Here is a 14,684-nt window from a genome sequence, read left to right as displayed (position 1 = left end):
ATGTTTACAAATTTATATTCAAAGGTTATGTAGAGGGGTGCCTGGGTGGCTCAGTGGGTTGAGCATCTGCCTCTTGGTTTTAGCTCAGATTATGATCTCATGAGTGGTGGGATTGAGCCCCATGTTGGGCTCCGCATTCAGTGCAGAGTCTGATTAAGGATTCTCTCCCTCTTTCCCTGCCCCCACTTGTGCACTCACGCTCTCTCTCTAAAATAAATAAATAAATCTTAAAAAGAGAGAGAGAGTTGTAGAGAAATGATAATGACTTCCCTATACTATTAAATGTTCTGTATTTTACCCATTTGCCCCCTTATGCCTAGAGCTTCTCGTACTCTCCTTCCTTATTATCATTTATTTTTTTTAGAATGGATAGAAAAATAAGATCAAATATTTATCATTCATTTTCAGAGAAACACATCTTGATTTTGGGTTGGTTGTCTTGCCTACAATAGGTTTAAATGAAGTTAAGCAGAATTAGGGATTCACGAAGTACAGTAATTTTACTAAGCATGTGATAGGACAGTTTTATTTCTGAGAATGTAAAAAGATTTTACATATACATAGTCAAATTTACATACATTTATGTATATGTGTATGTTATAACACACTTTTCTTAATAGGAAATGCTTGCAAAGCAAGTAAATAGACTACAGGAAAATAGTCAAATACCTAGACGTTCTGATGTTGCACGGTTCCGAAATTGGTTGTTACAGGAAGGCACCAAATCTATTAAGGACCAGGAACGATTAATAAGGCACAGGTAAGATTGAAGTTAATGCATATTTCATTTATATATTGTGGACCCAAATATGTAGAAAGATACTAGAAAGAATTGAAGGTAGGATTTTTAGAGAACTAGACACTATTTAACTCCACCATTGTTCCCACTATGCAGAGGAAAGGAGACCAAGAGGTATGGGAATTGGGAGATTATGGTGGCAAGGCTATAAAGAGAAATTTCTACCAGAGAAGACAGGGTTGTTGTGAGTCCAAAAGATAATCTAAGCTGATACCTGGAAGAATAAAATCAGATCCAAAGTCCTTCCAATTGTAGATGGAGGGAAAGTATCTTTAGCACACACTTCTACGGTAGCTTCTTATGATCATCTTTAAGGACTGATAGCATTAAGTTTGAGGAAGTTAGTGAAAAGTCAAAAAAGGAAACTTTATCTAATGCCAATATAAATATGCATCGTCTCTAAACTTCCGTTCTCTAAACTAAGATATTACCTACTAACGTTCAATCATTACCATTCCATGACCAAGACCATTTCTTAGGAAGTGAAGGGATATTGTCTTTTTCCTCCTTCTTCATTAAATTGAGAGAGGCTGCAGTGCCTGACTTTTTATATTCTATAGTTCATTTTCATGGAGGATCCATGAAACAGATTGACATACCAGAGACCCAGACTATAGATGGAAGATTTGTTCAAGGTCTTGTAAATTACAATGGACCCAGTATACATCTTTTTCTTAGGAAACTCAGATTTTTTTTCCCCCAGATTTGAAGTCAGTGTTTCAGTTACTTTAGCCTTCTTTGCAAACCCATATTCCCAAATGTACAAAGTTATGAATACTTACTGTGTAAAATGTTTTTAATCAATTTGCTCCACATTTTACCATTGGCTGTGCCATAACAGATATTTATATAATAGGGAGATTTGTATAAGGAGTAAAGTGAGTTGGTGAGTCAGGCTGGCTTAAAGGTCCATGAGCAGAGCTGATAGAAAAACTGTAAAATTCCTGTAGCTTAAGAAATAAAAAGCAAGCAAGAAGGTGGTTTGGGAATATCAAAGCAGAGATGATGCCATCATAAGGGAAATAGCCAATTCACCTTTACTTGTATTTGCACTTTTACTTAGATATTTGGATATGATAAATAGGGAATTAGAACAACTTGAGCACACAGCAGAAGAGCAACGCCTACTCCGGATGGATAGAGAAGAAAGACAACAGCGAGAATACACAAGGAGAAAACTTAGTCTTCGTAGAAAAATTGAAGAGGTGAGATAACAAATTTAAAATATTTAGAGAAAAATTGTATACAGTTGTTCCATTTGGAAGTAATTTACCTCTCCATCATACTTCTTGAAGTCATTTCAGGTCTGAATCATTTATCCACATTAATCTTTTTTCCAAGTTGTTGCATAAAATAATGAGGCTGACAACAAACTATATATATATATATGAGCCAATATCTACTATTAAAGTGATGATTGTGAAAGTTGCTAGACACGATTTAACTCCCCAAAAGTCCTCATTATAGGGTGGAAAATTTTTTAAATTTAGCTTTAGTTAAAAAATAACCATGCCTACATTCCTAATAGGAGTGCATAAGAAAAGCCCATCCTAAACCCAGTGTATGACTTCAATTATGCTTGACCTGATTTCTGTTAGGCCCCTTACTTATTCTAATTTGCTTGTTGGTGGTGGAAAGAATACAAAGGTCTATTGTGAACACATACTGAGTACAGTAACATTTATACTCTCTAGGAATGGAAGACAAAAGAGATGTTACTTCTGAGAAGGATTGGAGAAGATGTTAAAAGAGAAGCTAGGATAGAGGAACAACGGCGTAGAAGCAGAGAGGAGAGTGACAGGAAGGTAGGGTGGGCTTTAACCTCTAACTGGGGCGGTTTGAGGAGGAGCTTTGGCCAGTTTTGACATTTGGGAGTACACTCTGTGAGATAACAATGGGCCAGTTACCCCAAATGATATGCAACTAGTGCAATGGAACAAGTTCTGGCACCGGGAATGCCCATTAGACATGACCACTGATGGTAGGCATGGCCATGCCATAGGCTACTTGAGCCAGGTTATTGGCAGAGCTATTTGAATTCTAGATATTTCCAATGGAGTTATTCTAAATTGTTTCTTTTGAATTGTGTTTTAATACAAGAGGTTTTCAAGTCATTGCTGTGTACTTCTTAGTATTGTAATCTTTTTCAGATTGATATTTTATATATATATATATATAAAATGTCTCTCTCTCTATATATATATGTCAATTATATATATATATATATATATATATTTTACTCCAAAGTATGTGCTTAAATTACAGTTATCGAAATCTTTAAGAGATTTTTTGCCTTTGCATCTTTATCAAAAATCAGTGGTATACACTGATTTTTGGACTCTTTTCTGCTCTTTGACCTATTTGTCTATTATACTGTCTTGATTATTATACCTTTAATCGTTCTTTAAATCAGTAGTGCTAACCTTCTAAGTCTGTTCTTCTCTTTTAAAGTTGTGTTGGCTAATCTAAGCCCTTTACATTTCAATATAAATTTTAGAATCAGCATTTCAATTTCTACAAAGAAATCTTACCAAGATTTTGATTAGAATTATGTTGATTCTATAGGTCAATTTGGGCACAATTGATGTCTTGATAATATTGAGTCTTCCAACTCATGAACCAATATCTCTCTCATTCATTTAGGTTTCCTTAATTTTTGCAGTTTACAGGTCTTACACATCTTTTGATAGATTCATCCCTAGGTATTTCATAATTTTTATGCTATTATAATTGGTATTTTTAATTTCAAATTCTGATTATTTGATGTTAGTATATAGAAAAGCAATTTTTTATATTCATCTTGTATCTTGCATTGACAAAATCACTTATTCTAGTAATTTCTTTCTAGATGCCAAATGATATTCTACATAAATGATTATGTTGTCTACAAATAAAGGTGGTTTTATTTCTTCTCTTTGGATGTGGATGCATTTTTCATTTTTTTTTTTGCCTGATTGCACTGACTATAACCTCTGTTATAACATAAAATAGAAAAAACGATAATGGACATTAATATCAAATATTTCTTTTGCCCTTTCTCTCGTCTCTACAGGCATATTAGGCTGCTTGATGTTGTTCCACACCTCGCTGATACTCTTTTCATTGTGTAACTTTTTTTCCCATTGTTTCCTTTTGAATGGTTTCTTTTCCTAAATTTGCATTAATTAATCTCTTCTTCTGCAACGTCTGTTTTACCATTAATGCATATCTCACATTACTCATCTCATACATTTAAAAAATTGATTCTGTTCCCTTTTATATCTTACATGTCTTTTCTTTACTTTGTAAATATATGGAATACAATTGTGTTTTAATATTATCTTTAATTCTAACATTGGTGTCATTATGGGTCAATTTTGATTGATTGATCACTCATTTTATGGGTTATATTTCCCTGCTTTTTATGCTTGGTACTCTTTGATTGGATGTCAGATATAAAATATCTGCTTGGTACTCTTTGATTGGATGTCAGATATAAAATTCACCATATGGTGAATTTTACTTTTTGGGTGCTGAATATTTTCATATTCTTTTAAATATCCTTTAGCTTTTTTCTTGAATGTAGATAATTTCTTTGGAAACAGTTTGATTGTTATAGGTCATGCTTTTTAAAATTTGTTAGAGGGGCCACAGGCATGTTTAATGTGAGACTAGTTATTCCCTAGTCCTAGAAGCAAGACCCATTTTAGAACTCTACACGACACCCTATGACTTATGAAGTTCTTCCAGTGGCTGGTGAAAATAGGCATGATAGACAGGTGCCAAGCACTGTTCTCTCTAATCCTCTGGTACTGTCCTTTTTGTGGCCTTGCTTAGTTTCCTCACACACCTGTACTGATGCATCTGTTGCCAAATACTCGAGGGAGCCCTTTGAGGATCTCTAGGGTTCTTTCTCCATGCAGTTACTGCCTTTCTGAGACATCCAGGGTCAATATTAGCCTAGAGGTTCACAAAAGGAAGTCACATTTTATATATTATGTGTATCTCTGGTAGGCCTGGGTGTTTTTGGTTAGGTTACTCAGGAATCCCTCCCACTGAAGATGATTTAGAAATTGCCTAAGCTCTGCAGGATAGCTATGATTAAGAGACCCTACCTCATCTGTGACTGGACCAGTTCCCTGAAGGTGTGCAGTGAGGTAACTATCTAAGTGTTCATGTTTGATCACAGATGGAAATTTGTACCATGTAACTTTACAAGTCACAAGACAGGAGTGACTGTTGATTTCCAATATACACTCTCATATTTTAAATATTTGTCTTGCATTTTTAAACAGGAAGCTGATGTTAACTTATATATATATATTAATATTTTAGAAACAAGCCCTTCTAGAGAAAAAAATGGCTTATCATTTACAAAAAATGCAAGAAGACAGCTTTAAAGGAGAAGAGATGAGAAATGACACATTTCATTACAGAGGACAAGATGGAACATATTGTGAACGTGAGAATATTAAAAGCTGATAGAGCTATGTAGAGAATATTTATATATTTACTTAAAAATCCTTTTGTAAAATTCTGTTTGCTTACAATTGCTATTTGCTTTGTGCTAGGCACAGTTCTAGGCATTTGTCTATTACGGTTCAAGTTGAAAAGCAGACATATATGTAAAAATTAAAACAAAGTAAAATAATTTATCAAGTAGTTCAGTAGACAAGCTTGCCTAGACTGCAGTTCTAACCAACTTACATATACTAAAAATAATGTATTTTTTGCTACTGAAACTTTAAAAAATTGTGTGTAAGATAATTGCTATTTTATACCAACATGGTAATCTACTGTGCTGCCAGCCTGAAAGGACAATATCAGAAGAAAATGGGCGGGGGGAGGGCAGGAGGTTGGGGAATAAGGAAGGGAGGAGGTAGAGAAGAAGGGAAAGTAAGGAAGGAAAGAAAAAAGAAGGAAATGAAGAGTTTAAAGGAGGGACATCCAGTCATAACTTTTCTATGCCCTATCTCTACCAGCTTTTTAAAATTTATAACATTATAACATATAGTGAGTTTATTAAATTAAATTAATTAATGATATTAATTATAATTCATAGCCAGAATGCAAAAATGTAAACTTGCTTTAATTATCATGATTATGTAGTATTAGGAAAGAGGAAGATCATCTTCCATCCCATCAATCCTATCTCTATCCCCTCAATCCTGTTTTTAGGGGAGAGCCTCCTTGTATCTCTCCAGTAGATTACTAACTAGTCTCCATTGGCTCTTTTTTCTACCTACTTCAAATCCATTTTTCATGCTGCTACTAATTAGACTTTAAATCTGTTCTGAGGCTTTCTTCCAGCCCCAAAATGTAAAGATCCCCATTACTTCTTAAATGAAGCTCAGACTTTTGAGGCAACCATTCATCACCATCTAAAGCCCAACCCAAACCTAACTTTTAAGCTTTATTTCACACTACCTCCTGGAAGAAGGCAGCTATGATCTAAGGTTGATGTGCATGGGCTCTGGAGCCAAACTGCTGAAGTCCAAACCCTGCTTTCCCATTATCTAGCCATGTAAACAGCTCGGACAAGATACTTAACCTCTTTGAGCTAAGTTTCATCATCTGAAAACAAAAATACTATTCCTAAATTCTCATAAAATCTCAAAAGCTCTAGCCCACAGTAAGCTCTCAATTTATTTCATTGTCCAATCAAACGGGACTACTGACACAAGTAACTAACACAAGTAACTTTTCTTCTGTGCCAGTCTTTGTCCAATTTTCTTAGCTGGGAGTGATGTGCTCACTGTCCATCTATTCCTATCCCACAATTCTTTTAGCTCCACTATAAATGACACTCCACAAAGTCTTTCTTAATAACCCTAATTGGAAGATCATTCTCTGGGGCGCCCGGGTGGCTCAGTTGGTTAAGCGTCTGCCTTGGGCTCAGGTCATGATCCCGGGGTCCTGGGATCGAGCCCCATGTCGGGCTCCCTGCTCCGCGGGGAGCCTGCTTCTGCCTCTGCCTCTGCCTACAGCTCCCCCTGCTTGGGCTCTCTCTCTTTCTGTCAAATAAATAAAATCTTAAAAAATAAGAAGATCCTTCTCCTTTGAATCCTTCATAGTTCTTTGTATCATTCTCCATACACTTATTACATACTTCCCACTGTCCTAATCACCCATAATATTCTAACTCCCACTTTTTTGTTCACAGAACAAATAGCACTATATGTATGTATGTATGTGTGTGTGTGTGTGTGTATAAAATATATATTTGCTAAATGGACGAATTCAACCTATTCAGCTCATTGAAATAATGACAACAATCTCATGCTTCAGCAAAGAAACCACTTTAGGGGTGCCTGGGTGGCTCAGTCAGCTAAGTGTCTGACTCTTGGTTTCAGGTCAGGTCATGATCTCCTGGTTGTAGGACCAAGCCCTACATCAGGCTCTGTGTTCAGTGCAGAGTCCACTTCAGATTCTCTCTCCTTCTCCCTCTCACTCTCTCTCTCAAATAAAAAAATAAAACCTTTAAAAAAAAGAAACCACTTTAGTAACAATATACATCCCTACATCTTCAACTGATAACGGTCTCATTTAATAGGAAAAGAGTTTCAAGTAGACATTTTAGACATTTGTTACCTCAGAACCCCTCTCTTGTTTTTTAATTTTTATTTTTTTATTATGTTATGTTAGTCACCATACATTACATCATTCGTTTTTGATGTAGTGTTCCATGATTCATTGTTTGCGTATAACACCCAGTGCTCCATGCAGTACGTGCCCTCTTTAATACCCATCACCAGACTAACCCATGCCAACACCCCCCTCCCCTCTAGAACCCTCAGTTTGTTTCTCAGAGTCCATCGTCTCTCATGGTTCATCTCCCCCTTCGATTTCCCCCCCCTCATTTTTCCCTTCCTTCTCCTAATGTCCTCCCTGCTATTCCTTATGTTCCACAAATAAGTGAAACCATATGATAATTGACTTTCTCTGCTTGACTTATCGCACAGTATAATCTCCTCCAGTCCCATCCATGTTGATGTATAAGTTGGGCATTCATCCTTTCTGATGGCTGAGTAATGTTCCATTGAATATATGGACCACATCTTCCTTATCCATTCATCTGATGAAGGACATCTGGGCTTCTTCCACAGTTTGGCTATTGTGGATTTTGCTGCTATGAACACTGGAGTGCATATGGCCCTTCTTTTCACTACATCTGTATATTTGGAGTAAACACCCAGGAATGCAATTGCTGGGCCATAGGGTAGCTCTATTTTCATTTTTTAAGGAACCTCCACACTGTTTTCCAAAGTGGCTGTACCAACTTACATTCCCATCAACAGTGTAAGAAGGTTCTCCTCTCTCCAAAACCTCGCCAACATTTGTTGTTTTATGCCTTGTCAATTTTTCCCATTCTAACTGGAGTAAGGTGGTAACTCAATGTGGTTTTGATTTGAATTTCCCTGATGGCTAATGATGATGAACATTTTTTCATGTGTCCATTAGCCATTTGTATGTCTTCTTTTGAGAAGTGTCTGTTCATGTCTTCTGCCCATTTTTTGACTTGATTATTCGTTTTTTAGGTGCTGAGTTTGAGAAGTTCTTTATAGATCTTGGACATCAGCCCTTTGACAGTAGTGTCATTTGCAAGTATCTTCTCTCATTCCGTGGGTAGCCTCTTAGTTTTGTTGACTGTTTCCTTTGCTGTGCAGAAGCTTTTTACCTTGACGAAGTCCCAAAAGTTCATTTATTATTTTGTTTCCCTTGCCTTTGGAGACATGTCTTGAAAGAAGTTGCTGTGGCCGATATTGAAGAGGTTACTGCCTATGCTTTCCTCTAGGATTTTTTATGAATTCCTGTCTCACATTGAGGTCTTTCATCCATTTTGAGTTTAAAATGGTGTTTAAAATACACCATCTTTGTGTATGGTGTGAGAGAATAGTCGAGTTTCATTCTTCTGTATATAACTGTCCAATTTTCCCAGCACCATTTATTGAAGAGACTTTTTCCATTCGATATTTTTTCCTGCTGTGTCAAAGATTAGTTGACCATAGAGTTGAGGGTCCATATCTGGGTTCTCTATTCTGTTCCATTGGTCTATGTGTCTGTTTTTGTGCCAGTACCATGCTGTCTTGGTGATCACGGCTTTGTAATAGCTTGAAATCGGGCAACGTGATGCCCCCAGCTTTGTTTTTCTTTTTCAACATTTCCTTGGTGTATCAGGGTCTTTTCTGGTTCCATACACATTTTAGGATTGTTTGTTCCAGCTCTTTGAAAAATGCCATTGGTATTTTGATCGGGATGGCACTGAAGGTATAGATTGCTCTGGGCAGCATAGACATTTTAACAATGTTTATTCTTCCGATCCATGAGCATGGGATGTTTTTCCATCTTTTTGTGTCTCCTTCAATTTCATTCATGAGTGTTCTGAAGTTCCTAGACTATAGATCCTTTACCTCTTGGTTAGGCTTATTCCCAGGTATGTTATGGTTTTTGGTGCTATTGTAAATGGAATAGATTCTCTAATTTCTCTTTCTACAGTTACACTGTTAGTGTATAAGAAAGCAACTGAGTTCTATGCATTGATTTTGTATCCCACCACATTACTGCATTGCTGTATGAGTTCTAGTAATTTTGTTCTTTTGGGTTTTCCACATAAAGTGTCATGTCATCTGTGAAGAGAGAGAGTTTGACTTCTTCTTTGCCAATTTGAATACCTTTTATTTCTTTTTGTTGTCTGATTGCTGTTGCTAGGACTTCTAGTACTATGCTGAACAATAGTGGTGAGAGTGGGCTTCCCTGTCATGTTCCCGATCTTAAGGGAAAAGCTCTCAGCTTTTCCCCATTGAGAATGATATTCACTGTGGGTTTTTCATAGATGGTTTTTATGAAATTGAGGAATATTCCCTCTATCCCATACTCTGGAGAGTTTTAATCAGGAAAGGATACTGTATTTTCTCAAATGCTTTTTCTGCATCAATTGAGAGGACCATATGCTTTTTCTGTCTCCTCTTATTAATGTGTTCTGTCACATTGATTGATTTGTGAATGTTGAACCACTCTTGCATCCCAAGAATAAATCCCACTTGGTCGTGGTGCATGATCCTTTTAATGTACTATTGGATCCTATTAGCTAGGATTTTGTTGAGAATTTTGGCATCCATCTTCATCAGGGATATCGGTCTGAAATTCCCCTTTTTGATGGGGTCTTGCCTAGTTTGGGAATCAAGGTAATGCTGGCATCATAGAAATAGTGTGGAAGTTTCCCTTCTATTTCTATTTTTTGAAACAGCTTCAGGAGAATAGGTTTATTTCTTCTTTGAATGTTTGGTAGAAATCCCCAGGGAATTGATCAGATCCTGGACTCCTGTTTTTGGGGAGGTTTTTGATCAGTGCTTCAATTTCATTACTGGTTATTGGTCTATTCAGGTTGTCAATTTCTTCCTGTTTCAGTCTTGGTGGTTTATAGGTTTCTAGGAAGGCATCCATTTCTTCCAGGTTGCTTAATTTATTGGCATATAGTTGCTAATAATAATTTCTAATAATTGTTACTGTTTCTTTGGTGATAGTCATGATCTCTCCCCTTTCATTCATAATTTTATTAATTTGGGTCCTTTCTCTTTTCTTTTGGATAAGTCTGGCCAGAGGTTTATCGATCTTTAATTCTTTCAAAGAACCAGCTTCTAGTTTAATTGATCTGCTCTACTGTATTCCTGGTTTCTATTTCATTGATCTCTGTTCTAATCCTAATTATTTCTCTTCTAATGCGGGCTTAAGCATCATTTGTTGTTTTTTCTTTTTTTATTAAGATTTTTTTTATTTTTTATTTGACAGAGAGAGATGGAGTACAAGCAGGGGGAGTGGCAGGCAGAGGGAGAGGGAGAAGCAGGCTCCCTGTTGAGCAGGGAGCCCTATGTGGGGCTCGATCCCAGGACCCCAGGATCATGACCTGAGCCGAAGGCAGACGTTTAACCATCTGAGCCACCCAGGCGCCCCTTGTTTTTTCTCTAGTTCTTTAAGGTGTAAAGTTATTTGGTGAATTCAGGATTTTTCTTTTCTTTTTTTTTTTTTTTTGAGTGAGGCTTGGATGGCTATGTATTTCCTCCTGAGGACGGCCTTTGCAGTATCCCATAGGGTTTGAACCGATGTGTTTTCATTCTCATTAATTTCCATGAGTTGTTTAAGTTCTTTGATTTCCTGGTTGACTCAAACATTCTTAAGCAGAATGGTCTTTAGCTTCCAAGTGTTTGAATTTCTTCCAAATTTTTTCTTGTGATTGAGTTCCAGTTTCAAAGCATTATGGTCTGAGAATATGCAGGGAATAATCTCAATCTTTTGGTATCACTTGAGACCTGATTTGTGACCCAGTATGTGGTCTATTCTGGAGAAAGTTCCAAGTGTGCTTGAGAAGAATGAGTATTCTGTTGCTTTAGGGTTGAATGTTCTGTATATATCTATGAGGTCCATCTGGTCCAGTGTGTCATTCAAAGCTCTTGTTTCTTTGTTGATTTCGGCTTAGATGATCTGTCTATTGCTGAGAGTGGAGTACTGAGGTCTCCTAAAATTAATGTATTATTATCTATATGTCTCTTTATTTTGGTTAACAGTTGGCTTATGTAGTTGGCTGCTCCCATGTTGGGGGCATAGATATTTACAATTGTTAGATCTTCTTGTTGGATAGATCCTTTAAGAATGATATAATGTCCCTCTGTATCTCTTAATACAGTTTTTAGCTTAAAATCTAATTTGTCTGATATAAGAATTGCTATCCCAGCTTTCTTTTGAGGTCCGTTGGCATGGAAGATGGATTTCCATCCCTTCACTTTCAGTCTGGATGTATCTTTAGGTTCAAAAGGAGTCTCCTATAGACAGCATATGGCTGGGTCTTGTCTTATTATCCAACGTGCAACCCTGTGCTGTTTTATGCGAGCATTTAGACCATTCATGTTGAGAGTGATTATTGAAAGATATGAATTTATTGTCATCATGTTGCCTGTGAAGACCTTGTCTTTATAGATTGTCCCTGTAAATTTCTGTTCTATATCAGTCTTGGGGTCTTTCTCCTTTTATAGAACCCCCTTTAATATTTCTTGCAGGGCCAGCTTAGTGGTCACATATTCTTTCAGTTTCTGCTGGTCTTGAAAGCTCTGCATCTCTCCATCCATTCTAAATGACAGCCTTGCTTGGTAAAATATTCTTGGCTGCATGTTCTTCTCATTTAGTACCTGAATATGTCTTTCCAGGCCTTTCTGGCTTGCCACGTCTCTGTGGATAGGTCTGACGTTATTCTAATGTTCTTCCCTGTGTACATAAGTAATCTCTTCCCCCTAACTTCCCTTAAAATGGTTTCCTTTGTTCTAAGATTTGCAAGTTTTACTATTACATGCCAGGGCATTGGCCTGTTTTCCTTGCTCTTGGGAGGGGTCCTCTCTGCCTCTAGGACATGAATGCTTGTTTCATTCCCCAGATTAGGGAAGTTCTCAGCTACGATTTGCTCAAATATATCTTCTAGTCCTCCCTCTCTCTCCACCCCTTCCCGGATCCCAGTAATTCTGACATTGGAACATTTCACGGTGTCACTTATTTCTCTCATTCTGTTTTCATGGATTTTAAGCTGTTTCTTCCAGGCCTCCTCATGCTCGTTCTTTTCTATCATTTTTTGTCTTCTAGATCACTACTTCAGTCTTCTGCCTTGTTTACCCTAGCTCTTAAAAGAGTATTTAGATTAGAATGGATCTCGCTGATAGCATTTTTAAGTTCTGCCAGGTCAGCTCTCATTTCTGCCCTTAGAGACTCTGTGTTGCCATTAATCAATTTCTCCATTCTAGCTGTCGTCTTCATAACTGTTACCCTGAAGTCTATTTCTGACATCTTGCTTATATCTATATCCATTTGTAAATCTGAAGCAGAAGTCACAGTCTCTGAGTCCTGCCTATTTTGGGGGTTCTACCTCTTAGTCATTCTGTTGAGGGGTGGTTGAGGGAATGTACAGAATCCAAATTATTGATCACAAGCCAAGCAAGATGCACCTGTTTTATAGGGACCTTAGCATTGCTGGCCTCTTGTTTTGCCAGCCTATCTTCTGGAGGAGGGGCCTGCCGTGCTGTTACTCAGGCAACCTGTTTGGGCAGAGTTGCCCTCTCTCCCTGTGGGGGGGGGATGGTCTTAGTCAAAACCGGTTTTTTGGGGGCTTTTGTTCTCTAGTGGCTTTCCCTGCTGGCTTTCCATGTCTCTTCTGAGAGAGCAGAAGAGATCGTTTCCAACCCTCTGCTTCGAGCACAGCAATCACAGTCTGTTCTTCAGTGAGCCCTCCAGGCCACAGTGTCTCCATTTCTTTCTGTGCTGCTCAAACCACAGCATCCTGGGTTGTGCACCCCTCAGCAGCATTCCCGGTCCTCGCTGCCAGGTCCAGGCAGGTCTCTGCCCTTTGTGCTTCTAAAACCACCAGCCACCCCCAGTTCACACATGCACCCCTGCAACTCCAGGTTTCAGTCCAGGGGGCTGCCCTAAAGTCCCTTCCCCACTGCTACCAGTCTGCGAGTCTGTGCCCGGTCCCCAGCGTGGGAGGCTTTCACGCTCCAGTGGTGCAGGATCCCTGAGGCTCCCTCCTCTTTCCATTTATCTTCCAATGTCTGCCCGCATAATCATGGCTCCCTGCTTCATACCTCAAAATTAACTGCCAGCGATATTCTGTTTGTAGAGATCCAGATCTATCTTCTTACATCTCAGGCTGATTTCATGGGTGTTCAGAATGATCTGGTAGATATCCAGCTCAATTCAGGGGACTGGTTGGAGTAGTGTCCCCTACTCCTCTGCCGTCTTTTTTTCCCTCAGAAAGCCTCTTTTTTTTAAGATTTTATTTATTTTTTTGTCAGAGAGAGAGAGCACAAGTAGGCAGAGCAGCAGGCAGAGGGAGAAGCAGGCTCTCCACTGAGTAGGGAGCTTGATGTGGGGCTTGATCCCAGGACCCTGGGATCATAACCTGAGCTGAAGGCAGACGCTTAACCAACTGAGCCACCCAGGTGCCCCAGAACCCCTCTTTTAAAGAAGATGTAAATGAATTTAATTTATATTATCAAGGTGATGGAAGAATATCTATTTTACAAATGAAATTGAATTACACTTCCAAGTAACATTGTCATCTTCCACTAAGGAGACATTTTCTAGAGAGACAGAGAGAATGAGAGAGGAAGGGTGAATTTGGTCCAGTGGGGAGATAGATCACTCTCACATTTTATATCTGTAATGAAAACATCTCTAATGAAAGTGTAATTGAGTACACTTGATGTGAGGAGCTTTTGCTCTCCTTAAATGATTAGAAACAGGAAATACAATTACCTGTATCACAAAGGAGGAATATGTATACAGTTGTTTATGCCAGGCTGGGAGGCACATCCAAGAACTACAATAGTCACTGTGGGCTAGTGGGTTTCAAGCCAGTAGCTATGTTGGTATGCATCCCCACAAATAGGAAATGACATGTTACAGTTGGTCTCTGTATAGCTTTCCTCTCTACCAGAAGAAAATTCTGTCCCTCCAAGTGTACCTTTTAACTTGAAGGATAATATTTCAAGAGTAATTGTCTCCCCATTTCACATCTCTCCATTTTTTTCCAATGCCTCCCCAAAGTACCACATACAAATTAGCATAAGGCTCACTTCTTCTTGGGCATGAAGAAATAGTTGATCTTGGGTAATTCTGTCATCACTATTATTAAAAATACATGTTTTATTACATTTCTTTAAGCTTATTATCCAAAGAAGAAAAAGAAGACTTATGATAATCAAAACTTAATTTACACTGTTGGTGACCAGACGGCAAGTAAAGGCGCATATGGTAATTGAATATTTTAATAAGAAATACTAAGTAGTAATTTGGGGAAAGACTGAGATAGCATCTTTTGCTTATGTGCTTTTAATGCCTTAAATCTTCTGTTTTCAGTTGTCAAATG

The 14,684-nt window shown here is 38.0% G+C and overlaps 1 protein-coding gene across 6 annotated transcripts in view; it reads left to right on the top strand.

The window, feature by feature from the left end:
• Nucleotides 1-14,684, top strand: part of FSIP2 (fibrous sheath interacting protein 2) — a 103,856-nt gene that overhangs the window by 5,389 nt on the left and 83,783 nt on the right. For 5 of the 6 annotated variants that reach the window (XR_012374989.1, XM_073881538.1, XM_025848960.2 and 2 more), the window contains 5 exons: nucleotides 621-760; nucleotides 1,863-2,004; nucleotides 2,494-2,604; nucleotides 5,114-5,240; nucleotides 14,480-14,569. Coding sequence is in view for 5 of the 6 variants with exons in the window: in XM_073881538.1 (XP_073737639.1) it covers nucleotides 621-760; nucleotides 1,863-2,004; nucleotides 2,494-2,604; nucleotides 5,114-5,240; nucleotides 14,480-14,569 (610 nt within the window). In the remaining variant the exon portion in view is untranslated. The remainder of the gene's footprint in view (nucleotides 1-620; nucleotides 761-1,862; nucleotides 2,005-2,493; nucleotides 2,605-5,113; nucleotides 5,241-14,479; nucleotides 14,570-14,684) is intronic. The other variant, XM_073881533.1, reaches the window with a different exon arrangement.

Source organism: Callorhinus ursinus, unplaced genomic scaffold, assembly GCF_003265705.2.
Source record: "Callorhinus ursinus isolate GAN/ISIS: 27379988/994484 unplaced genomic scaffold, GSC_fseal_2.0 scaffold2, whole genome shotgun sequence".
Lineage (NCBI taxonomy): Eukaryota > Metazoa > Chordata > Mammalia > Carnivora > Otariidae > Callorhinus > Callorhinus ursinus.
The sequence above is the reverse complement of the archived record's forward strand: the minus strand, read 5'-3'. Positions and strand labels throughout refer to the sequence as shown.